The following is a 26,166-nucleotide window of genomic DNA, read 5'->3' as shown; positions in this document are numbered from 1 at the left end:
ACTCATCAGGACCTTTTATGTAGTCTTTTACTTTTGACCACTATTTTGCTGAATACTATATGAAAACAATCATCATAAAGATGGAAGCCAATTTAAACATTTAGAAATATAGAAAATACCCTTTTACAAATGATGAATTTCAAATGTATACAAATATTTGTATACATTTGAAATGCTGGGCAGTCACGGTGGCGCAGCGGTAGAGTTGCTGCCTTACAGTGAATACAACGCCAGAAAACCGGGTTCGATCCCGATTACGGGTGCTGTCTGTACGGAGTTTATATGTTCTCCCTGTGACCTGCGTGGGTTTTCTCCGAGATCTTCGGTTTCCTCCCATATTCCAAAAACGTACAGGTTTGTAGGTTGATTGGTAAATGTAAAATTGTCCCTAGTGGGTGTAGGATAGTGTTAGTGTGCGGGGATCGCTGGTCGGCGTGGACCTGGTGGGCCAAAGGGCCTGTTTCCGTGCTGTATCTCTAAACTAAACTAAATTAAACTAAATAAATGTATTCACAGTAGCAACTAGTTTAGAGATACAGCATGGAAACAGTTCTTTCGGCCCACGAAGTCCACACTGAGCAATGATCACCTGTACACTAGTTCTATGTTATCCCAGTTTTGTATCCTACACACTAGGGGCAATTTACATAAGCCAATTACCTGAACCTCTTTGTAATATGGGAAGAAACGGGAACATCCAAAGAAAACCCACGTGGTCACAGATAGAACAAACAAACTCTGTACAGATAGCAACCGTAGTCAGGATCAAACCTGAGCCCCTGGTACTGTAAGGCAGCACTCTACCACTGTGCCACCACAAGAAAATACACAACTGTGTTTTTTACTCTAGCTGCCCAATGATTTATTCTTGGGAACACCACCAGACTTTGACAAATTTCCATGGTCAGCTCAGCAGCAATAATGTGAGTTCCAAAACATTGGGAATCTCTCTTTTGCATTGGGAAGTTGTAGTCACTGGGTCATACAGCAGGAAACGGGCCCTGCAGCCCAACTCGGACTGGTAGTACTACTGCCTCAGTGCCCGAGACCCGGATTCAATCCCCATCACGGGTGGAGTTTTCAAGTTCTCTCTGTAACCACATAGGTTTCCTCGTGGTCCCTCCGAGTGTGTCAGGGTTGAATGAGAAAATGGGATGACAGAACTAGGTGATAGACAATAGACAATAGGTGCAGAAGTAAACCTTTCAGGCTTTCGAGCCAGCACCGCCATTCAATGTGATCATGGCCGATCATCCACAATCAGTACCCCATTCCTGCCTTCTCCCCTATCCCCTGACTCCGCTATCTTTAAGAGCCCTATCTAGCTCTCTCTCGAAAGTATCCAGAGAACCGGCTTCCACCTCTGAGGCAGAGAATTCCACAGACTCACAACTCTCTGTGAAAAAATGTTTCCTCATCTCCGTTCTAAATGGCTTACCCCTTATTCTTAAACTGTGGTCCCTGGTTCTGGACTCCCCCAACACAGGGGACATGTTTCATGTCTCTAGCGTGTCCAAACCCTTAATAATCTCATATGTTTCAATAAGATCCTTCTAAATTCCAGAGTATACAAGCCCAGCTGCTCCATTCTATCAGCATATGACAATCCCGCCATCCCAGGAATTAACCTTGTGAACCTACGCTGCATTCCCTCAATAGCAATAATGTCCTTCCTCAAATTTGGAGACCAAAACTGCACACAATACTCCAGGTGTGTTCTCAATAGGGCCCTGTACAATTGCAGAAGAACCTTTTTGCTCCTATACTCAGCTCTTCTTGTTAAGAAAACCAACATGCCATTTGCATTCTTCACTGCCCGCTGTGTTTGCATGCTTACTTTCATCGACTGATGAACAAGGAACCCCAGATCCCGTTGTACTTCCCCTTTTCCCAACGACACCATTTAGATAATAATCTGCCTTCCTGTTTTTGCTACCAAAATGGATAACCTCACATTTATCCACATTAAACTGCATCTGCCCACTCACCCAACCTGTCCAAGTCACCCTGGCTTCTCATAGCATCCTCCTCACAGCTCACACTGCCACCCAGCTTTGTGTCATCTGCAAATATGCTAATGTTACTTTCATTGATGTATATTGTAAATAGCTGCGGTCACAGCACCGAGCCTTGCGGTTCCCCACAATTCACTGCCTGCCATTCTGAAAGGGACCCGTTAATCTCTACTCTTTGTTTCATGTCTGCCAACCAATTTTCTATCCATGTCAACACTCTACCCCCAATGTCATGTTGCCCACTAATTTTGCCCACTAATCTCCTGTGTGGGACCTTCTCAAATGCTTTCTGAAAGTCCAGGTACACTACATCCCTTGTCCATTTTCCTAGTTACATCCTCAAAAAATTCCAGAAGATTAGTCAAGCATGATTTCCCCTTCGTGAATCCATGTTGACTCGGACTGATCCTGTTACTGCTATCCAAATGTGCCGCTATTTCATCTTTTATGATTGACTCCAGCACCTTCCCCACCACCGATATCAGGCTAACTGGTCTATAATTCCTTGATTTCTCTCTCCCGCCTTTATTAAAAAGTGGGATAACATTAGCTACCCTCCAATCCACAGGAACTGATCCTGAATCTATAGAACATTGGAAAATGATGACCAATGCGTCCACGATTTCTAGAGCCACTTCCTTAAGTACCCTGGGATGCAGACCATCAGGCCCTGAGGATTTATCAGCCTTCAGTCCCCATCAGTCTATCCAACACCATTTCCTGCCTAATGTGGATTTCCTTCAGTTCCTTCGTCACCCCAGATCCTCTGGCCACTAGTACATCAGGAAGATTGTTTGTGTCCTCCTTAGTGAAGACGGAGCCAAAATACCTGTTCAACTCGTCTGCTATTTCCCAGTTCCCCATAATCAATTCACCTTTTTCAATCTTTATGGGTCCAACTTTGGTCTTAACTATTTTTTTCCTCTTCACATACCTAGAGAAGCTTTTACTATCCTCCTTTATATTCTTGGCTAGCTTACCCTTTGTACCTCTCTTTTCCTCCCATATTGCCTTTTTAGTTGCTCTTTAAACGTTACCCAATCCTCTGGCTTCTCTTTCATTTTAATACTGTCCCTGACTTCCTTTGTCAGCCACAGTCGCCCCTTACTCCCGTTGGAATCTTTCTTCCTCTTTGGAATCAACTGATCCTGCACCTTCTGTATTATTCCCAGAAATACCTGCCATTGTTGGTCCTCTGTCATCCCTGCTAGAGTATCTTTCCAGTCAACCTTGGCCAGCTCCTCCTTCATGGCTCCATAGTCCCCTTTGTTCAGCTGTAATACCTACACCTCCGATTTACCCTTCTCCCTCTCAAACGTATCATATTATGGTCACTACCTCCTAATGGCTCCTTAACCTCAAGCTTCCTTATCAAATCCTATGTGTAAAGCCCATAGCGCTATGTTTAATGCCCATAGCGCTTCAGCCGGTATATTTAGAACCCATAGAGCTGCAGCAGACAGCTCTTCGTTTAAATTCCCACGTGCTAAACTGACAGCGCTGTTTAAACCTGGAGCGGGACAGGCAGATCAAAGCTTACGAAAATAATCGTCCAGATTTAAAATACTAATAGATTTAATCTGCTATAATTTTTAGAGGTGCAGTATGACTTTTTTTAATTAAAAAAATATATATTTTTATTAGAAGTAGACATATTATAAAGTATAGTTACATATTATAGTAAAAAAAACTTTTCATATACATTAGTGATACATTATTAACATTTTCAATTGTCGATTACTTCTGCTTCTAGTGGGTTTTTTTATATAGATAGAAAAAGAGAGAAAGAGAGAAAAAAGAGTTACAAATATCAAAAAAACAGAAAAGGTGGAATGGATTACTTATAATACGTCATTGGAGATAGGTTCGTAGATTATAAAGTATAACTTTTCATCTACTCCTGAGCAAGTTTCAGTTGAGTTTTCGTGCTGGGCCAGTCTATCCCTTCAGATAATTAATGAATGGAGCCCATATTTTAACAAAAAGTTCTTGTTTGTCCATTAAGATAAGTCTAATTCTTTCTAGATATAGGGTCTCCGACATTTCCACAATCCACATTTTAATTGTGGGGGTTATAGGGCCTTTCCAAAATGTTAATATTAATTTTTTCCCGGTTATTATAATGTAGTCGAGGACATTTCTTTGGCTTGTTGTGAGTATTAAACTTTGTTCTGATATTCCAAGTATTATTAATTTTGTGTCTGGATCCAGTTTAGTATTAATAACTTCTGAAATTATTTCAAAAATATCAGTCCAGAAATGTTTAATTTTTGTACAATTTGCAAATGTATGTGTTAAATTAGCCTCTGGATATAGACATTTATCACAAATAGGAGAGATATGTGGGAAGATTCTATTTAGTTTTATTTTGGAGTAGTGTAATCTATGTAAGACTTTAAATTGTATTAAAGCATGTCTGGCATTTAACGAGCATTGATGTATATGTTGTAAACTTTCGTCTCACATATCTTTCGTTAAAGGATGACCCAATTCATTTTCCCATGTGTATCTATATGGTTCCATCGGTGGTACCTCGTTGTTTAGGAGGGTGTTATAAATATAAGCTATTAATTTTTTAGTGTTAGGATGCTTGTTCAAACATTCAAACAGGCAACCTAAACGCCGAGTCATTTTGCCCGGCTTGGCACGCAGATACTGGTTTATACTGTAGACACAAAAAACTGGAGTAACTCAGCGGGTCAGGCAGCATCTCTGGAGAAAAGGAACGTGACGTTTTGTGTCGGCGACAGCTGTAATGCGTGGGAAAGATGCTAAGTGTGGCGTGACGGAGGGTCGGAGCGAATGACGGGCCCCGCACAGCAGCAGCAGCGGCGGCTCCATCTCCTCCTCCTCACGCATCCCGCCCGGCCTGATAATGGCCGCTGCTTACCACTCCGCCAACGGCGCTTTCAAAACAAACCCTCCTGCACGCCGAGGCCGGGACGAGGGAGGGAGGGAGGGAGCGCAGGAGATTAATAAAATTGTGACACGTGAAACATTAAAACCGCAGTGTTCTATTGTCACTGCTACCATTGACACGTTATTACAGAATTCATTTTAACGCCAAATCAATGCTTTTAATATGGAGTATCAGCACAGTAGTTATTTAATGAAAACATTCACAACTATACGTTGGATTTATCCAGGTTTTACTTCTATCACAAATTTGGTCAGGAGATATTTCAGTTAAAATTTTAACATTAATTCTGAAATGGGAATGATGGAAACAGCATTTATCAATAACTTTTTTTAAATCTGGTGCATACAAACTGGGTATCTTAATTGCTGTTCATAACACATACATCTAATCTGAATGTCCGGTAATGTGGTGTTTTGACACCTTTAAACATATTACCAAAAGAACATTTGCTGCAGTTATGTCCTTTGACCATCTCTTGTCAGTTAGTGTGATGTTTAACATGTCAGATGGGTATAGTCGGTTTTAACAGCTCTTATCATAAAATGTAGTTTTGATATTTCCTTGCAACCTGTATATTTTGTTGTGGATAAATAATGTGGGAAGCGAGTGTTTCTGTACCAATAGCAATAACGACCCATGCTATGGCCATGCCATGATAATTTTCGGTCCTTCACAGAGAACATGCTTGCATCAATCTGTAGTGTGCATGGATAAGCAAATATGGTACCTTGGTCCAGGATTTATTGACACAGGTTGATCATACGCTGAATAATCCAACCATATTTTTGTTTGGAAGTGGAAAGAAATAATAGAAATTGCATTAATTGCAACGTGTAAAAAGAGTTGAGATACTGTATTATAATTTTGCTGCATGTCATTGTGGTATATATCATGTCTTGAATGGTGAATATGTTTAGTTTGTGACTTTATTTGAAGCAGAAATAATATGTGAATGCTTCATTGTGCATAATTCCGACTGGTAACTACGCACTTTGTCTGAGCACATTATCGCACGCGTCATGTAAGCCGTCTAAAATGACCATCTAAACTGTCATTTGGCAACCTAAAAAACTGCCTAGGTTGCCCGGCTGGCAACAGGGAAAAAAAGTTAAGTGAGAGCCCTGCCACTACAGTTCTGTCGCCTGTGAACTTGTAGATTGAGTTGGATTAGTATTTGGCTGCACAGTGTGAGTGTATAAGGAGTATGGTAAGGGGCTGAGAAGGCAACCTTGCCGGGATCTAGTGTTGAGGATTATTGCAGAGGATGATTTGTTACCTCTCCTCAATGATTGTGGTCTGTTGGTCAGGAAGTCAAACATCCAGTTGCAGAGGGGAGTGCCGACTCCATGAGTTTGCAGATGACCTTTGGTATTGAATAATGAAATAATTTCATATGATTTGGTATGATAATGGGATTGAAAGTAGACCAATGGTAGATGATTAGGATTCTGATGTAGGTGTCCTTCTATCCACGAGTTCCAGGGATGAATGTCGAGCCAGGAAGATTGCATCCACCATGGATCTATTGTGTTAGTAGGTGAACTGCAGTGGATCAAAGCTGCTTGGTAGACTAGAGTTAATATGTGCCATAATCAGCCTCTCGAAGCACATAATAATAGTGGATGGCAAGGCCACTAGACAGTAGTCATTAATGCATGAGATCTTGCTTTTCTTTGACATCCAGATGATAGTGGTCTTCTTGGAGCAAGCAGGTACCTCAGAAAGCAGTAGGGAGAGATTAAACATGTCCATGAACACTCCTATCATTTGGTCCGTGTAGTTCCTAAGGACGTGGGGAGGAACTCCACCCGGTCGTTGCTTTCCATGGGTTCACCCTCTGGAAGGCCGATCTTACTTCCGCAACAGTCACCGTGGGAAAAAACGCTCTCAAGTCTGTTGGGTGTCCGTCATCACCCTGTTGGCCTTCTGCTCAAACTGAGCATAAAATGCATGAAGTTCATCAGGGAGGACTGCAATGCCACCTGACTTCACTTTGCAGCTCTTTATTGTATTCAGGCCTTGCCACAGACAATTGACTGGTGGCACTAACATCTGTTTTAAAGTGCTTTGAGAGACTGGTTATGTATCAACTCCTACCTCAGCAAGAACCTTGAACCACTACAATTTGCCAACTGCCACAATTGATCATTGTATGAATGTGATCTTGCTTGCTCTCCACTGAACCACTTAGACAATAAAAGCACATACGTCAGGCTGTTCTTCATAGACTACAGTTCACCGTTCAACATTATCATCCCCTCCAAACTTGTCACCAAGCTCAGGAAACTGGGTCTCTGTACATCCCTTTCAACTGACAACTCAACTTCCTCATCAACAGAATGATCAATCAGTCTGAATTGGCGATACTTCCTCCACTGTTGAGCTCGGCCTTTACTCATGACAGTGTAGCTGGACACAGTTCCAACTCCATCTTGAAATTCACTGACAACACCACCGTTGATGAATTATGGTTAATGATGAGTCAGAGTATAGGAGGGCAACCGGTCATCTGAATGAATGGTGCCAGAACAATAACATTGTTCCCAACGCCAGTAACACCAAGGAACTGATTGTTGACTTTAGAAAAAGGCTGAGGAACCACAAACCTATCTTCATCAATGGGTAGATGGTGGAGATATTTAACAAATTCAAGTTCCTGGGTGTGCATATCTCTGAAGATCTGTCTTGGACCCAGCATATTAATGCAATCATAATGAAAGCCCATCAACACCTTTACTTCCTTAGAAGATTGAACTTCTACATGTGAACGGTGGAGAGCATATTACTGGTTGCATCACGGCCTGGTTCGGCAACTCGAATGCCCAGGAACAAAGCAGATTATAAAAATTGGAGAATGCTGTCCATCGTGAACTCAGAAATGTAGTCCATCGTGGGTATTTATCTTCCAACAATTGAAGGGATCTATAAGTGCAGTTTCACAAAGGCAGCCAGCATCATCAAGGGCCCACACCACCCTGGCCATGCTCTCATTTCACTCCTACCATTGGGAAGGTGGTACAAGAGCCCAAAAACTACAACTTCATGGTTCAGGAACAGGTTATTTCCAATAACCATCAGACTATTGAACACTATGAACTCCAAGTAAATTTTGAACTCCCTTGGATGCACTTGGACTTCAGGCTTTGTTTTAATATTTGCACTATAATGTTTTTTTTAAACTTTTTTATAAGTGTTTATTATATTATATATTGAGTACCGTGTTTAAAAGCCTATTGTGCTGCTGCATATAAGAATTTAATTGCTCAGTTTTGGTACATAAAACATTCGACTCTTGAGATGGGTGTAAACACTACTGAGTATGACACTATTGAATGTATAGACACTGAGACTATTTCAAGAGTTTTTGCATGGTTTATATTTGAAATTTAAAAAGTCAACTCGATGGGGTTGGTAGGTGGGTAGTTTGTGAGGAAGCATATCTTTCACCATCTCTGCCTCACCTGATGATGCAACTTCAACAAAGGGACTTGAGGTTTTCAGTGCACTCTGTGCGTTACCACTGCACTAGAGGGGTAACTCCTCAACCACTGGTAGAGCAGTTGAAGAAAACTCACGCTGAATTGTTGATTGCAGATTCAGCACTCATGCATTGTCACACTCTTATGGTACTACTTAATATGAGACGCAAGGCATCAATATAACTACACCTGTCTTCTTCCTAAGCATTGCTCAGGATTGAGAATGTTTATGCCACAAGATTTACAAATTACATGATCCATGTATCTTGCAAAGTGTATTTGTGGGGAGAAAGCATGGTATAGTATTTACTGCTTAATATGAGAAGTGCCTGCTTGTGCTTAATTCCTCACTGCCTCAAAAGAACAAATTTCCAGTCTGCCCTAAGATGCCCCTTGGCCTTGATCTGACGTTTGTTCTCAAACCCTGCTGGGGTGACATTTCTATCCTCCTTCTCCTCTTCCCAACACTTCCCGGGGCACGGCCACTTCAAAATAACCCTAACAACTTCCATTTCCGAGTTCATAACTCACAAAAGGTGCCAACACAAATAGATAGGGTGGCAAAGAAGGCATATAGTATGCATGCCTTAATTGAGTACAAGAATCAGGAAGTCATGATGCAGCTCTATAGGACTTTGGTTAGGACGCATTTGGAATATTGTGTGCAGTTTTAGTTGCCCCATTACAGGAAAGATGCAGAAGCTAGAGAGAATACAGAGAAGGTTTTACAGAATGCTGCTTGGATTAGAGGGCTTCAGCTACAAACTTGGGCTGTTTTCTATAGATTGTCAGAAGGAGGGAAGACTTGCTAGAAGTACTTAACATTATGAGAAGCAGACAGTCAGAACCTTTTTTCCTCAATGTGACAATATACCAAACTAGTGGGCATAGCAGGAAGGTGAGAGGGGGAAAGTTTAATAGAGATGTGCGAGATAGATTTTTTTTGTACATAGGGGCCTGGAACGCATTGACACGGGTGGAGGTGCAGGCAGATAATATAGCGGCGTTTAAGAGGCTTATAAACAAGCACATGGAAAAACAGGGAATAGAGGGATATGGATCATGTGCAGGCAGATGAGATCAGTTCAGCTAGGCATGATGTTCAGCACTAACATTCTGGACCAAATGGTCCGTTCCTGTGCTGTACTGTTCTATGTTAAAAAGTTATCGTGAGAATCTATGTATGCCTGCAGCTCGAAGCTACTCAAGAGCTTCAACCACAGTAAAGAATGGGCAAAAAATACAACTGCGATTTAAGTGCCATGTACACACCATTTGTCTGTATTAGCCTGTGCTTTTTGATAACTGTATTAGATATGTTAGGTTTATCAGTTTGTTGCATAAATCTGGAACCCTCTTCCAGTAAGTCAATTATGGCAATTTGTATTTTGTGGCGACATCTAGTGGTCAGGCAGGCCACTTATTGCTAGAACCCTCGTCAGGAGAACTGGGACTATCACGTGACAGGGTTTTGGCGGGAGTTGGTGATAAGAAAATCGTCATTCAACTGGTGTGCCCTATAACAACGGCAGGAACTTTACTCAAGTCTCTTTTTTTTTTTTTAAATGTCTTTATGTGGGGGAAGAGGGCACGGTAAGGGGGATACCGTCCTTCGGTCGCTTCCTGGAGAGGACGCGACTATTATTCGAGTCGCGTCCTCACCCCCCCAGCGGCCTACCTACTGGATTGGCGCGGCCTTTCCTGCCGGGATCGACCAGAGCTCCAGCAGCGGCGGGACAGCGCTGTAACATCGCGGGGCTGGCGATGCCTTACCGGGGATCGCCGTCTGGAGCCCGGAGTGCTGGACCTGCTGCACCGACATCATGGAGCTGCGGTTTGTGGAGCTCCCAACGCGGGCGGCGCTGATCAACAACGCGGGGTCCTGCGACTCTGCCCGGCTCGGCCTGCGGACTCGGGAGCTGCGGGAGGCGGCTGATCAGGAGGTCCGGGCCGCTGAGGAGGAGGATGTTCACCGTCGGGGATCAGCGTCGGCGTTCCACCAGCCCGGCGTGAGGGCCTGAACATCGGGCCGCCCGGTGCGGCGACTGCGGGTGCTCGGAAGGCCCAGACCACGGATGAACATCTGGGAAGATCGGAGGGGAGGCTGGCTGGACTATGGTGCCTTCCTCACCTTGGTGCCACTGTGTTATGTTGTGTCGTGGACTTTCTGTGTTTGTGCTTTTCTTTTTTTAATTCAATTTTATTCTTAATATGTTTTATTATTTATTATTTATTTATTTTTATGATACTGCCTGTAAGGAAAATTCATTTCGTTGTCTCTAATTGAGACAATGACAATAAATTTGAATACAATACAATACAATACTAAACACCTGTGTGGCCAAAACTGTGTTTGTTAATAAAGACACTCCTGTTCACAACGTTAGGATCTCTACAATTTTAGTATTTGTAATATTTTTAAAATATTTCCTCAAGCAGAAAGCATCACACAAGAGTCACTAAGCACTAGGATTTAATCATCATCACCACCAATAAGGACACAATTTTGAATGAATCCATTGAATCCCTTAACTTTCCAAGCTCATTTGCCTTCACATAATCTATTACTATAGTGGCTTCACATCCGAAGATCTGGATACTATACTCTAACTAAGGCCCAAGTAGAAATGAATTGAGGTTTCTTTAAATCAGCGGCTCTGTTTACAAAGCCAAGGGTTGCATTTCCAATTTTGACAACTAACTTAAGATATTGCAATGTTCAAAGATGTGCACATCAGCTTCCATGTGTTCCTAACCCTGCTTTATAGTTGACCACATAGTTTCCACCCCTTTTACAAAAAAGATAAAAATAATAAGTGTCTTAGCAAATGTTCAACTTAACTTTGTGAATTAAAGGACATTCCAGCATCTTGTCAACAACAAAGATTTCAAATTGCTCAAAGAATGGTTCTGAATTAACATGACCAGCAGACATTGCCAGACTGCTAATACTTCTGACCGTTACAATTTATATATTAACCTCACTGTGGCTGCAGTGGATGACATATCATTTGGGATTACCTTTCAGTCATTCAGTAATAATTAGAATGGTCAATGGAATCAGGGAAATAGAAAGTTGAATTTTGTACAAAACTGCCATGGCACACCAATAGCAGAGATGGCTTTACAACTACCAGCAAAAACAAGTGCTCTGCATTCTGAGTGAACAGCAGTAGCATATGTGGTCAGCCACCCTAACAGTTTTCCACCACCAGTCGACAAATGCTCAGACAGCATGCATGTAAAAGCCCAACTAACTTTTTGTCACTATAGAAAGCGAGAGGTTTCATATCAGCAGATGGTAAACATTTGACATCTGTATCCCTTCTCAGACACATCATTCAGGAAGCCCAATGAGAGAAGTGATCCAAGGAATCGAGGGGTGGGGGTGCAAGGAAAGGGTTAGGATGTAACATGTTGAGTTGTGATTCCTTGGATCAAAGTCAAAGTCAAATTCAATTTTATTCGTCGCATACACCCGAAGGTGCAGTGAAATGAATTTGCCAGCAGCAATACACTTAAAAAGAACACACAATACACAATAAAATTTAACACAGACATCCACCACAGCATTCTTCACTGTGGTGGAAGGCAACAAAGTTCAGCCAGTCCTCCTCCTTTGTTCACCCGTGGTCGGGGCCATAACCCCTCCGTGTTCGCCGCTACGGACGGCCCGATGTACAGGCCCCCTCGTCGGGATGATCCAAACTCCCACGTCAGGACGGACAAACACACTCCGTGGCTTGGAGATCCCGACTCGGCACTTTCCTATCGGAGACCGCGGCTTCAGGATATTATAGGCCGCAGGCCGGCGGTCGGAGCTCTTCTCCAGCGATCCCCGGGGAGGGATCCCAGGCTCGGATGGTAAGTCCACGCCACGCCCGCGGCTAGAAGCTCCGCAGACCGCGGCTTCAGGATGTTATAGACCGCAGGCCGGTGGTTGGAGCTCTTCTCTGGCGATCCCCGGCGAGGGGTCCCAGGCTGCGGATGGTAAGGCCACGCCCGCGGCTAGAAGCTCCGCAGACCACAGCCCCACGATGGCAACGTCTCCAGGCCAGCGATCAGAGCACTCCTCTCTGGCGACCCCCGGCAAGGGTTCGCCCACTCCGCGATGGAAAGTCCACGCTGCGCTCACTGCCGATGCTCCGGGCCCGACTCCGGGAAAGGTCGCTCCAATCCATGGTGTTAGGTCACCGCGAGGGAGGCAACTTGGAAAAAGGCGCCTCTCCGTCGAGGAGGCGACCGAAAGCGGTTCCCCCCTTTCCCCTCCCCACCACCCGCCACACAAGACACACCAAGAGACACCTAAACTAACATTAGACACACAAAAACCCCCCAAAAAAGCCGAAATAACGAGCACGCTGCTGGCAGGGCAGCCGACTCGCAGCGCCCCCACCGACCTACAAAAGGATAGCATGGGAAATAAAGGGTCGGAATGGGAGCAATCAGTAGTAATCTTGAGTGAAAATCCTGCAGCAGTGTTTGTAATTGCATTCTGCAGACAGATGTGTTTTGATGTATCTTGCTATGAATTGATGTATTTTGCTTTGAATTGTTAACTGTGAAATGTGGCTGATAAGGAAAGGGTACAACTCAGTCTGGGGAGCACTCAGTGGTTGGGACTTTGTCCTCAGACTGGGTTTTGACCAGTGCCAAGAGAAAACTACGAGCCGCACTGCCAACGGAGCCACCTGCCACCGACTGAGGTTCCACCAGGCATTCAGTAGAGACGCTTTGTCCACAATAAAGCTTGCATCAAATAATATCTTGTTTGTGTGGCCTCACATTCCGAAACTAAATAGTCACATTCATAGATCTACAATGCATTACACCTATTAGAACCATTCAATATATGGAGAATTTTTTTATCAGACCTAGGCCGTAGTATTTGATATTTCCTTTACAGTGAGCAAGACAATGCTAATATCCTTGTTCAAAACTAAGTTGCTCTTATGCAATAGTCAAAAATGGCAACAAGAAAACAAATTGAATAGGGGATGGAAAACGACATAGAATGTAAAAGAAACACAAAGAAAAACAGGTGCCCATTAAGAACAAGTCTTTAAGCATTTTGAAACTATGAAACATTCTGCCTAAGGTAAAATAATAAATTTAAAAATTTGTTAACACTACAAATCTTAAAACCATGAACAAGAAATGATTTCTTCACTCAAATTAAAATATTTTAAATTATTTTCACAGAAAGTATATTCACCCACCTAACAGTGCAGCAAAGATAACAAAGCGACTAGGATTCAAATCCAGTTGCTTGGCAACTTCATGCATCAGGTATTGGCTGGTTGTGAGGCTTTTGCCATTCCGGCTCAGTTTAAGGGCATGTGCACTGAAATAGTACTGGATGTTACACAATGCATAATCCGAGTCATAAGCAAGCAGACCGTGGAAACCATTCTCCCTGCAGAAGGCGATCACTTCTTGATGATGATCTTCAATGCTCTGTGCAACCTGCAAAACAACCAGACATTTTATCCAAATATCATCTGGAGTTGATGTGAAATCTAAAGAAATTACTTTTCAGGAAGTCATTTGAAGTTGGCTTTTTTTTGGGCTATACAGGACAAACACAGATTTTCCAGCACCCTCGGTTCCAGAGCCTTTTGGATTATCAGTTTTTCTGGATCAACAGATGTCACGTGACAATGAAACGACAATAAGCCCCAGGCCCGTTAATGATACCCGGTATCTCTCAAGCACCTGGGAGTGTTAGAAATTTAAATAAAACAACTATAAATGCAAACTGAATGTGAATGAAATGACCTGCTGACCCATCCCCGGCTCCCACCGTCTCTCCGGTCGTCTAGAGCAGCGGCATCCGACCGCACTCCCGATTCGTAAGGTGCACCAACGAACCCTTCTTCACCCACCGCACTGTTTGTTGCGCCTCACATTGTAGCCCCTGGGGACAATGAGTCACCACCAATGACAGAACACGCTCGGTCACCGAGGGGATCCCACCCCCACTCCTGCTGCTCTTTCATGCTGTGGTGGTGACTTTGTCTGCTTCCTGCTTGACCGCTGCTGCCTGCTTCTCCTGTCATTCTGTCCAGTCGGCTTAATGTTTTAATTAACCATCATCTGCAGATCCTTGTTTCACGATGACAGCAGATGATGGTTAATAGACAAAAGGACACAAAGTGCTAGAGTAATTCAGGGTGTCAGAATCTCTGGAGAACATGGATATGTGACATCAGGACCATTCCTTTGATTGATTCAGTCTGCTGAGTTACTCCAGGACTTTGTGTGGTTTGACTTTAAAACTAGACACCGATGTCGCTGGTCTGCACCTACAAGCACTTCTTCACCGGCTCACATGGCTGTTATTGCGGCTCACATTGTAGCCCCCGACAGGACACGCATTCTAAAGGCCACTGTCAATCACAAGGACACGCTCGGTCCCCATGGGGCTCCTTCCCCTCTCCCCTACTGCCGCATCGAAGGTGGAGTATGTCAGATACTCCGGGGGAGCAGGAGGAGGCGGTGGGGGGAGGTGAGGCTGATGAGGTGGGATGGGGTGGGAAATGGGAGTGAGGCCAATTAGACAGAGTGACGGGAGAAGCAAGGGGCGGCAGTCGAGCAGGGAGCGGATAAAGCCACCGCCGACAGCAAGAAACAGCAGCAGGTGAGAGAAGAAGGAGCCCCACAGTGAGCGAGCGCATTGTCACTGGCGGCAGCCTAAAGAAAGCACTGTCCCCAGGGGCTATGACATGAGAGAAGAAGGGCTCGCTGGTGAACCTTCCGAGTCGGGAGTGGGGTTGGAAGCTGGGGCTTAAAACGGCCGGGGAGAACTGCCAGGGATGGGCCAGCAGGTCCGTCCGCCATAACTAAACATTTTTATAAGGGGGTCCTTAAAATGAGCATTCTCGACTAACAATGTCATCTGTGACTGTTCAGGAAATTTCAACTGAGCTCGCGTAATTTTGTCTGGATTATAGGGGTGGGCGGACGATCAGTTGTCGGGAAATCTGTGTTCAATCTGTACTATACTAAAAATAATATTATAAAAGTATCTCATTAACCGCAATTTCCCGTGATTCTGTACACAGAACTTAAATTTAACTTCAACTTTTGTAATATTCAACGGGGTCGTTGAAGAGTAAATAAACATTCATTATTAATATGTAATATTAAAACATCATTCAAATACTCAGCACACTGTAGAAAATATATGGTTAAGCTGGAGAGGGTGCAGAAAAGATCCACAACAATGTTGCCTGGACTAGAGGGTTTGCGTTATAATGAGACACTGAAAAGGCTGAAACCACTTTCCCTGGATGCTAAGGGGTGACTTTATGGAGGCTTATAAAACCATGAGGGCATAGAAATGGATTGTCAGTCTTCTTCCCAGGGTACGTGAATCTGGAGGGACATAGGTTTAAGGTGCGAGATGAAAGTTTGAAAGGGGACCTGAGAAGCAAGTTTTTCACATACAGGAAGGAGAGTACATAGAACAAGCTGCCAGAGGAAATTGTATGGGGGTGTGGGACAATTACAACATCTACAAAAATATTTAAACAAGTACATGGATACAAAAGATTTCGAGGGAAAGGGAAAAATGCAGGCAAATACGACTAAGGTAGCAACCTAGTTGCAATGGGTGCTTTGGGCCAAAAGGCCAGTTTCTGTAATGTAGAAGCTCATGATTCTGCCATTTTTCTCAATTTAGGGACACCTAGCCATTAATTCCTCTGTCCAATTCACCAGGGTCATTGGGGTTTAGAATATTCCTATTCAAAACGGAAATAAATTACATCTTTGTTCATTATCACACAATTGTTAATACAAACATTCATTTGTTTTTGGGTTGGGATCAGCACATTGAGAAAAATTGTCCTGATCTGCAGCAAACCAAATTCTAAACTTGTCCTATGGTGGGAGAGTGGGGGGGGGGGGGGGGGGGGGGGGGGGGGGGGAAGGGGTGTGGGGGGGGAACAGAGGGAAAAACAAAAGGTGTTCTTGAAGAGTGCACATAAATGCATTCAAAATATTTTTCCCTACAAACAAATCAAAGACTTCAACTTACATCATAGAATCTAAAATCATCCTTCATATTCAGCATTCATATTCATATCCATATTCATAAGTACGGCACAATGTATGCGCTAAACATGATGGCAAGATCTCTTATCTACATAATCCATATCTGCACATAACCCATATCCCTCCGTTCCCTGAGCATCCATATGCCTAACCAAAAGTACTATTGTATCTGCTTCAACCATTACCCCAAGTAGTAGGTATGTTGCAAAGCGTACCTGAAGCGTCGCTGAAAATCTGTCCCAGCCCGTGTGCGCGATTTTGGCGCCGTTTAGAGGGGGCGGGTTTAAAACGCGATTTTCTCTAGGCTGTTCAAATCGAGGATGTTCAGCCTAGTTAATTATTAACGAAAATTCGCTGGCAGATTCCGTCGCTTGAGCTATTATTAGTTTTAAGGGCTTTATCAAATTGTTATAGCAGTTTAAAAATTAACCTCTAAACCCCCGACCGCCGGCAACGGCCGGATCTCATACAGGGGACAACAGAAGGTAGGCTGTTTATTTTTACATTAAAAAGGGCTTCTTAAGATCCCTTTATACAAAGTTTAATGTTGCGAGTAGCTAATTTTGGGCCCATTATATCCCGCAGTATTTTTCTGGGCATTTGAGGGCACAAATCTACCGCAATGTGAACGTTCTAAACCAGCGCGTTCACAGGATCCCACTAGAAAGCTGATTTAAATGGACTTTAATTTACAGCAATTGAACACTAAATTCCTTCCATTTGGCCTATAAATTAATGTCAATGAGATTTAAAAATCATGTTTTATTGTGAATTATTTGTGAATATTATTTGGACACTTAGGCTATTTAAAAATGTTAATCATTTATTAAGAAATGGATAGATGTTTAGATCTAGTAATTGAAGTTTGAAATTAGCTACAATTGGGTAACTAACTAATTATATGCTTTAATTTCAGGTCATCCAAGTAAGATTATTTTATATTTGTTTCAGAATGGTTCAATCTATGATAACTGAAAATTTAATTCAGTTCTCTTAATTTTTAAGAAGGTTATGGGCTTTTGACTGTCCACGATCACAGCTTTTTTGTTATGTCCATAGAAAATCAATAGGGAACAAGATGCTAATTTCCAAGTATGAAAATGGCCATAACTTTTTTTAAACTTGAGATATGAAAGTGAATTAGGTGTCAAATTAAACTTCTTTTTATGCTTTATCTGATGGGATAAATTGCAGACTTGATTTTTAAAATCTCAAAATTTTGTAACATTGCTACAAGTAGCACTTTCTAAACATTCTGAAATTATTTGCAATCAATAATGTATTCTTGGAATATGTTTACTGTTCAGAGATGGAACACAATCCCAAAAGAGTAATGTGGTAATGAGAGCATTGTGTATTCTAATGAAGACATAAGAAATAGCAGATGCAGGAATCTTAAGTAAAACACAAAGTGCTGGAGGAACTTGGCAGCTCGGGCAGTATCTGCGGAGGGAATGTACATTTTATATCGGGACCCTTCTTCAGACTGGACAGGCAACTTTTCGAGTCATGATGTTCATGTATTTTAATGATCATCCACTTTTGACCAGCACCATCCTTTCCTAACTATAATGTTTTCCAATTGTGATGAACGATCATAATTCTCAAGGATAACTATCACTAGTTTTAATTATTAACAACAATTCATGGAAACAAGAATACCTTGATTTATCCCAAAATAGTGGCATTGGAGAGCTCCAACAGTGAAGCATTAGCAGGATGCACTGCAATGCCAATTTAATCTTTTGCTCTAGTTCCACAATCCTCTGAATCAAAAGGCAGGAGCCATACTCAACAATAATACATCCACCGCTTAGAAGAACTGACGTTGCATTAAAGATCATTGTGGCTATAGTTGACAGAGACATAAATGTTTATGGAGTTAAATTAATTTAAACACTTTACTCAGGGCTCAATTTATTCATGTTTTTGTTTGTAGTCGAACAATTGCAGATGACGGTTCCACTATCCCCTTTTGTTTCTACCCTTATCTACCCTACCCTGGCATACTTTGCGAACTCATATCACTCAAAACCCTTCATAGCCATATATCTGTCCATACTATCTTGAAAAATACATAAAACATTTATGGGAGAGTTATTTTTGTACAAAGTTGAATTTCTGTAATTCAGGTCTGCTCTAGCCTGCCGCTAATCTAATTTTCTCCTTCCCAATATATGATTACCCACCTTTTAAACCTTCACAAATGACTTCTCACAAACACTCAGAAAAGGTTTAAATCTATGTTCAATAACTCCATTTTTGATTGTACTGTTCCAACTGGAGTCAAAATTCACCGTTAGTATTAGCTCGAGATATCCAGAATCATCTATAGTCTTCATCAGTATGTATGACTAGCAGTCTATGACCTGAAAATAGAACTAAAAAGATGGTGTACGAGAACTCACAAAATTGCAAAATAGAACATTAAATAGAAAATTAAAATCAATTTCTGCTCAGAAAAATTGCCAAATATTCCTCTTCCCACATTTGCATCTCCTTATATTCAATTTGCACAAACCATCATTACCGGTCCTAAAATAGCCTATAATTAAGCTGCGAAATGTTTCATTTTGAAAGCAATTATGTGAATAAGTGGAGCATTTTAAGTATTCCAGGGGTATGTTGGTTTTATTAGCAATAATATTTAGAATGCAATTATTGGACTGGCAACCCACAAATCTGGATTAATAATCCAGAAGTCAGTGTTCAAATCCCACCATGGCAATTGTAGAATTTAAAATTAGTTAAGAATTTTGAATTAAAAAAAAGATTGGCAATTAAATTTTGAATTTGGTGATAAACCACAAAAACTACTAGCGCGTCAACTTCGTAAATTGGATGGGGAAAAAACAATATACAAAATTAGAACAGACAAGGGAGAAACATTAACACTGCCTAAAGATATTAATGATAGATTTCTACAATACTACCAAAAATTGTATTCATCTAAAATAACAGAACAACCAACGGGAATGGAAACATTTTTACAGAATTGTAAGTTTGCGGGTCTAGATCAGAAAGAGAGAGAATTACTAGGGGCTGAAATTACGATAAAAGACATCGAAGAGTCAATCAAATCTTTAAAAAACGTAAAGGCTGCAGGCCCCGATGGTCTAAATTCTGAATTTTATTAAAAAATTTATGATTTGCTTTCCCCACGCCTACAGACAATGTACAAATACGCCTACACTCAACAGAAACTCCCAGAAACTCTAAATGAATCTACAATCATACTCATACCAAAAACGGACAAGGATCTTGAAGACCCAGGTTCATACAGAGCTATAGCCCTCTTAAATACTGATCAGAAAATATTAACTAAAATTTAATCTAATAGATTGAGCTTAGTGATCAGTAAATTAATACATCCCGACCAAACAGGGTTTATCCCAAAACGTTATTCATTTTATAATCTGAGAAGATTATTTAATATTATATACTCCAATAGAATTCCTAATGCAGATCTAGCAATTATTTCGTTAGATGCTGTAAAAGCATTTGACCAGGTAGAATGGCCATATTTATTTTCGGTGATGGAAAATTTTCAACTAGGAGAGAAGTACTGTACATGGGTTAAATTGTTATATTCTAATCCAACAGCCAGAATATTAACAAACAAAATGTTATCAACTAAATTTAATCTCTCTACAAGCTGTAGACAAGGATGTTCACTATCCCCACTATTATTTGCTCTTGCAATCGAACCCCTAGCAGAAAGCGTTAGAAACCATCCAGGAATATATGGATACAATACTAGAAACACAAGGAATAACATTTCCTTATATGCAGATGATGTACTAATATATATTACAAAGTTAGAAACTAGTATTCCAAACTTATTAAATCTAATAACTCAATTTGGTCAGTTTTCGGGATATAGAATTAATTGGAATAAAAGTGAAATCATGCCAATAACAAAATTCAATTTACATACAATACAACAATCCCCTTTTAAAATAGTTAAAGATAAATTTAAATACTTAGGAATCTATGTAACTAAGACATATACCTCTTTATTTAAACTAAATTTCCCACCCTTACTGAATAAACTACATAAGAATATTCAATACTGGAAAACACTCCCCATTTCTATGCTTGGGAGAATTAATGCTATAAAAATGATTTTTTTACCGCAACTGCTGTACCTATTTCAATTAATTCCGATATATATTCCAAAAACTATTTTCAAAAAAGTCGACTCCATTGTTACAAGTTTTGTCTGGGATTATAAGAATCATAGAATAAGTAAAAAACATTTATGTAAGTCAAAGATAAATGGAGGTTTGGCTTTGCCAAATTTCTTATTTTATTTTTGGGCAGTCCATATTAAAAACATGAATTTCTGGCTGGAAGAAATGGATCGACAACCAGATTGGTTAATGATGGAAAAGGAAGACTGTCTACCTTTTGAAATAGGTCCGATCATATTTGCCCCCACAAAACTGCACAAAAAAACCTATAAAGAAAACCCCATAATACATAGTGGAATACGAATTTGGAAACAAATAAAAAAATATTTTAAATTGAATAATATACCACTATGCCTTCCCATTGTAAATAATCCTTCATTCAAATCATCCTTTATGGACAAAGGTTTCACACAATGGAAAAATTATGGAATCAAAAATATTGGACATCTTTATGGGAAAGGCATTTTTCTTTCATTTCAAGAGTTACAACAGAATTATGGACTGCACTCAAATAATTTCTTCAGATATCTACAAATTAGAGATTATGTTAAATCTAATACACGTCTACAGGAGTAGGGAATCAGAAATTCTTGATGAATGTTTGAACAAGCATCCTAATACTGAAAAACTAATAGCTTATATTTATAACACCCTATTAAACAACGAGGTACCACCGACCGAACCATATAGATACAAATGGGAAAATGAAATAGGTCACCCTATAACGAAAGATATGTGGGACGAAAGTTTACAACAAATACATCAATGTTCATTAAATGCCAGACATACTTTAATACAATTCAAGGTCTTACATAGACTACACTACTCTAAAATAAAACTAAATAGAATCTTCCCACAAATCTCTCCTATTTGTGATAAATGTCTACATCTAGAGGCTAATTTAACACATACGTTTGCAAACTGTATAAAACTTAAACATTTCTGGACTGATATTTTTGAAATAACTTCAGAAGTTATTAATACAAAACACCCAAACACAAAATTAAAAATACTTGGAATATCAGAACAAAGTTTAACACTCACAACAAACCAAAGAAATTTCCTCGACCACAGTATAATAATCAGGAAAAAATTAATATTAAAATTTTGGAAAGGCCCTACAACCCCCACAATTAATATGTGGATTACGGAAATGTCGGAGACCCTATACTTAGAAAGAATTAGACTTGTCTTAATGGACAAAAAAGATATTTTCGATAAAATCTGGGCTCCATTCATTAACTATCTGAAGGGATAGATTGGCACAGCACGAGGACCCAACTGAGACTTGAACTCAGGATCAGATGAAAAGCTATACTTTATAATCTACGAACCTATCTCCATTGACGTATTACAGGCAACCCATTCCATCTCCTGTTTTTCTGGGGGGTTTTTAATTTGTAACTTTCTACCCTCTTTTTCTCTCTCTTTCTATAAAAAATAAAAACACTAGAAGCAGAAGTAATTGATAATTGAAAATTTTAATATTAAAAAAAAAAAAAAAAAAAAAATGATTGGCAGGCTAGCACTTTATTCCTTAGAGCACAGGAGACAGAAGAGTGATCTTATGGATGTGTATAACATCAAGACGAGAGTAGCAAGTGTACACAAAGTCTTTCCCCAACCCCCAGGTAAGGGAATCAAGAACTAGAGAGGATAGGTTTATGGTGAGAGGAGAAAAATGTAAATGGAAATATAGGGGCAATTTTTTCACACAGAGGATGGTGAGTGTGCGGAATGAACTGCCTGAACATGGATAGGCAAAATTGAGAGGGATATGGACCACTTATCACCTCTAGCTATTGTGACAATCTCCACCCTTCTCTCCACACCTGACTCATCTGTCAATCAACCCCTCCATAGCTGGATACACCCATCACATGCCAGCTCTTGTCCTACCCCTTCCTCTCATTTCTTTCAACCAGCTATTTCCCCTCGACTCGAATCTTGGAGAAAGGTGCCGGCCCATAAATATCATATGTCCAAAGAAAGAGACAAAAACCTGGAGTAACTCAGAGGGACAGACAGCATCTCTGGAGAGAAGGAATGAGTGACGTTTTGGGTCGAGACCCTTCTTTAGACAGTTACTCTAGCATTTTGTGTCCCTCTTCAGTGTAATCCAGCCTCTGCAGTTCTTTCCTACACATATCATATGTCCAATTCCCTCCACAGATGCTGCTTGACCAGCTGAATTCCTCCAACAGTGTTTTAATGAAATGAAGTTCACACTTTGAAATTCTAAAATCAAAGTTAAATGTGCCAGTTAACCATCTTTCTTTCAAAATGTGTTTTTGCAGAATACCTTAGCCATCTCTGCCTTTACTCCTTTATAATTGTCTTTGTTTGATTATGTAAGTTAAACCTGAGATTCACTCATGGATGATCATTCTTCCTCAGAGAAACCCTTATGCTGAGAGCATTTTGTAATCACCTAAGTCCATGAATGCAGTCAAAATAGTTTGTTCAGATGACGGTGGTCTAAAAAGAAAAACGACCCAAATACGCACTAAGAACTTCCCCTCAAGTTTAGTTTAGTTTAGAGATACAGTGTGGAAACAGGCCCTTCGACCCACCGAGTCCGCGCCGACCAGCAATCCCTGCACATTAACACTATCCTACACTAGGGACAATTTTTAACATTTATACCAAGCCAATTAACCTACAAACGTGTAAGTCTTTAGAGTGTGGGAGGAAACCGAAAATCTCGAAGAAAACCCATGCGGTCACAGGGAGAACGTACAAACTCCATACAATCAGCACCCATAGTCAGGATCGAACCCGGGTCTCTGGTGCTGTAAGGCAGCAAGTGTGTGGGATAGAACTAGTGTGTGGGCAATTGTTGGTCAGTGCCCACACTGTGCGCTGAAGGGCCGGTTTCCACGCAGTATCTAAATTAAACTGAACTGGGCAAGTGGGCGGAGGAATGGTTGATGGAGGTTAACACAGATAAGTGCAAAGAGTTGAATTTTGGGAAGTCAAACCAGGGTAGGACCTTCATATTTAAAACAAATATTTTTTAATTAAATTGATTATTTACAATAATATTTATAAATAATTACATAAGTACAAAATAAAACAAAACAAAATCCACCACCATAATAAAAGTCAAACAAATATACTGAATAAACACCCATACAATGATATCACCATCATTATTGAAGATGACTTTCACCCCACGTGGAGAGGACCTTCACATTGAATGGCAGGACACTGAAGAGTGTTGTACAACAGAGGGATCGAGGAGTAGTTCCCCGAAAATGATGTCACAGGAGGATAGGGTGGTCAAGGCTGTCGAGAAGGTTTTTGGTACATTTCCCATCATCAGTCAGGGTATTGAGTACAGTAACTCCCCGACTTACTCAAGGGTTGCGCTCCGTAAACCCCTTGGCAAGAGTGATTTTACGCAAGTTGGAATCATCTTAAAACTAGGCAGAAACAAAGTACTGCCGATGTTGGTTAATACACAAAATGACACAAGGTCATGCAGCATCTCCGGAGCACCTGGAAAAAAACCATGCCACTCGAACTTTCCAATTTTGCATGGACCAACATGCTGGTGATTTCACAGATATCTTCAGCCTCCCACTATTACGGTCCGAGATCCCCAACTGCTTTAAAGACATTGATAATACCGATGCTCAAGAAGAGGGCACACTGCACAGCGGTAGAGTTGCTGCCTTACATCACCACAGACTCAGGTTTGATCCTGATTATGGGTGCTGTCTGTACGGAGTTTGCACCTTCTCACCACGAGTGCTCTGGTTTCTTCCCACATTCCAGAGACGTGCAGGCTTTTCAGTTGATTGGCTTCTGTAAATTGTCCCCAGTGTGTAGGATAGAACTAGTGTACAGGTGATTGCTGGTCAGCGAGGAATTGCTCTAAACTCCCAGTAATGATCTGGACTCGCTTCTGGGACTGAGAAACAAGAATAAAACTGTTAGAGACATCAGCCAAACCTTCGGCTTACTAAAATCAACTGTCGGGAACATCACTAAGCAGAAAGAGAGCACTGGTAAGCTTGCTAATCGTAAGGGACTGGCAGGCCAAGGAAGACCTCCACAGCTGACGACAGAAGAATTCTCCCCATAATAAAGAAAAATGCCAAATCATCTGTACGATAGATCAGGAACACTTTTCAGGAGTCAGATGAGGATTTGTCAATGACCACTGTCTGCAGAAGACTTCATGAACAGAAATACAGAGGCTATACTGCAAGATGCAAACCACTGTTTAGCCGCAAACATAGGATGGCTGAGTTACAGTTTGCCAAGAAGTACTTAAAAGAGCAACCACAGTTCTGGAAAAAGGTCTAGTGGACAGATGAGACGAAGATCAACTTATGAGACAGATGAGACCAAGATGGCAACACTCTGTGAAACACGGTGGTGGGGTGTTATGGCCTGAACATGTATGGCTGCTGAAGGTACTGGCTCACTTATCGTCATTGATGATACAACTGCTGATGGTAGTAGCATAATGAATTCTGAAGTGTATAGACACATCCTATCTGCTCATATTTAAACAAATGCCTCAAAACTCATTGGCTGGCGGTTCATTCTACACCAAGACAATGATCCCAAAAATACTGCTAAAGCAACAAAGGAGTTTTTCAAAGCTAAAAAATGGTCAATTCTTGAGTGGCCAAGTCAATCACCCTGATCTGAACCCAATTGAGCTTGCCTTTTATATGTTGAAGAGAACACTGAAGGGGACTAGCCCCAAAAACAAGCATAAGCTAAAGATGGCAGCAATACAGGCCTGGTAGAGCATCAATAGAGAAGACACCCAGCAACCGGTGATGTCCATGAATCGCAGACTTCAAGCAATCATTGCATGCAAAGGATATGCAACAAAATACTAAACATGACTACTTTCATTTACATGACATTGCTGTGTCCCAAACATTATGGTGCCCTGAAATGGGGAGGACTATGAATAAACACTGTTGTAATTTCTACATGGTGATACCAAAATGTATAAAAATGGCCTTTATTAAAATCTGATAATATGCACTTTAACCACATGTGATTTTTTTCTATCACAAATCTCAATTGTGGAGTACACAAGCAAATAAATAAATGACGGGTCATTGTCCCAAACATTATGGAGGGCACTGTATCAGCCAATGAAATATGTGGATAAATGACAAGTGGACTTTAATACAAGCAAGTGTGAGGTGTTCATCTTTTGAATGTTGAAAGCAAGGGTCAAATACACAAAAACTGTCAGGACCCTTAACAACATTGATGTGTAAATCCAAGTTCGTAACTCCCTGCAAGTAGATAGAGTGGTAAAGAAGACGTACGATATGCTTACCATTATTGGTCAGGGCATTGAGTACAGGAGTCAAGAAGTCATGATGCAGCATTTTAGGAATTTGGTAACGTCACATTGGGAGTACAGTAAACCCTCGTTATAACGCATCGTGGTGGAGGAATGGTGTCTGTTATTGGTGATCGTCCATTATACCCAACCAGGGTATTATCATTGTACGCAGTTG

The 26,166-nt window shown here is 41.1% G+C and overlaps 1 protein-coding gene across 1 annotated transcript in view; it reads right to left on the bottom strand.

Moving 5' to 3' along the window:
• fam120a (family with sequence similarity 120A) overlaps positions 1-26,166 on the bottom strand; it is a 149,133-nt gene that overhangs the window by 106,584 nt on the left and 16,383 nt on the right. The window contains 1 exon segment of the mRNA XM_033037178.1: positions 13,634-13,880. Coding sequence (XP_032893069.1) covers positions 13,634-13,880 — 247 coding nt within the window.

The sequence above is a fragment of the Amblyraja radiata genome, chromosome 18 (assembly GCF_010909765.2).
Source record: "Amblyraja radiata isolate CabotCenter1 chromosome 18, sAmbRad1.1.pri, whole genome shotgun sequence".
In the NCBI taxonomy this organism is placed as follows: domain Eukaryota; kingdom Metazoa; phylum Chordata; class Chondrichthyes; order Rajiformes; family Rajidae; genus Amblyraja; species Amblyraja radiata.
This window is presented reverse-complemented; position numbering and strand designations above follow the sequence as displayed.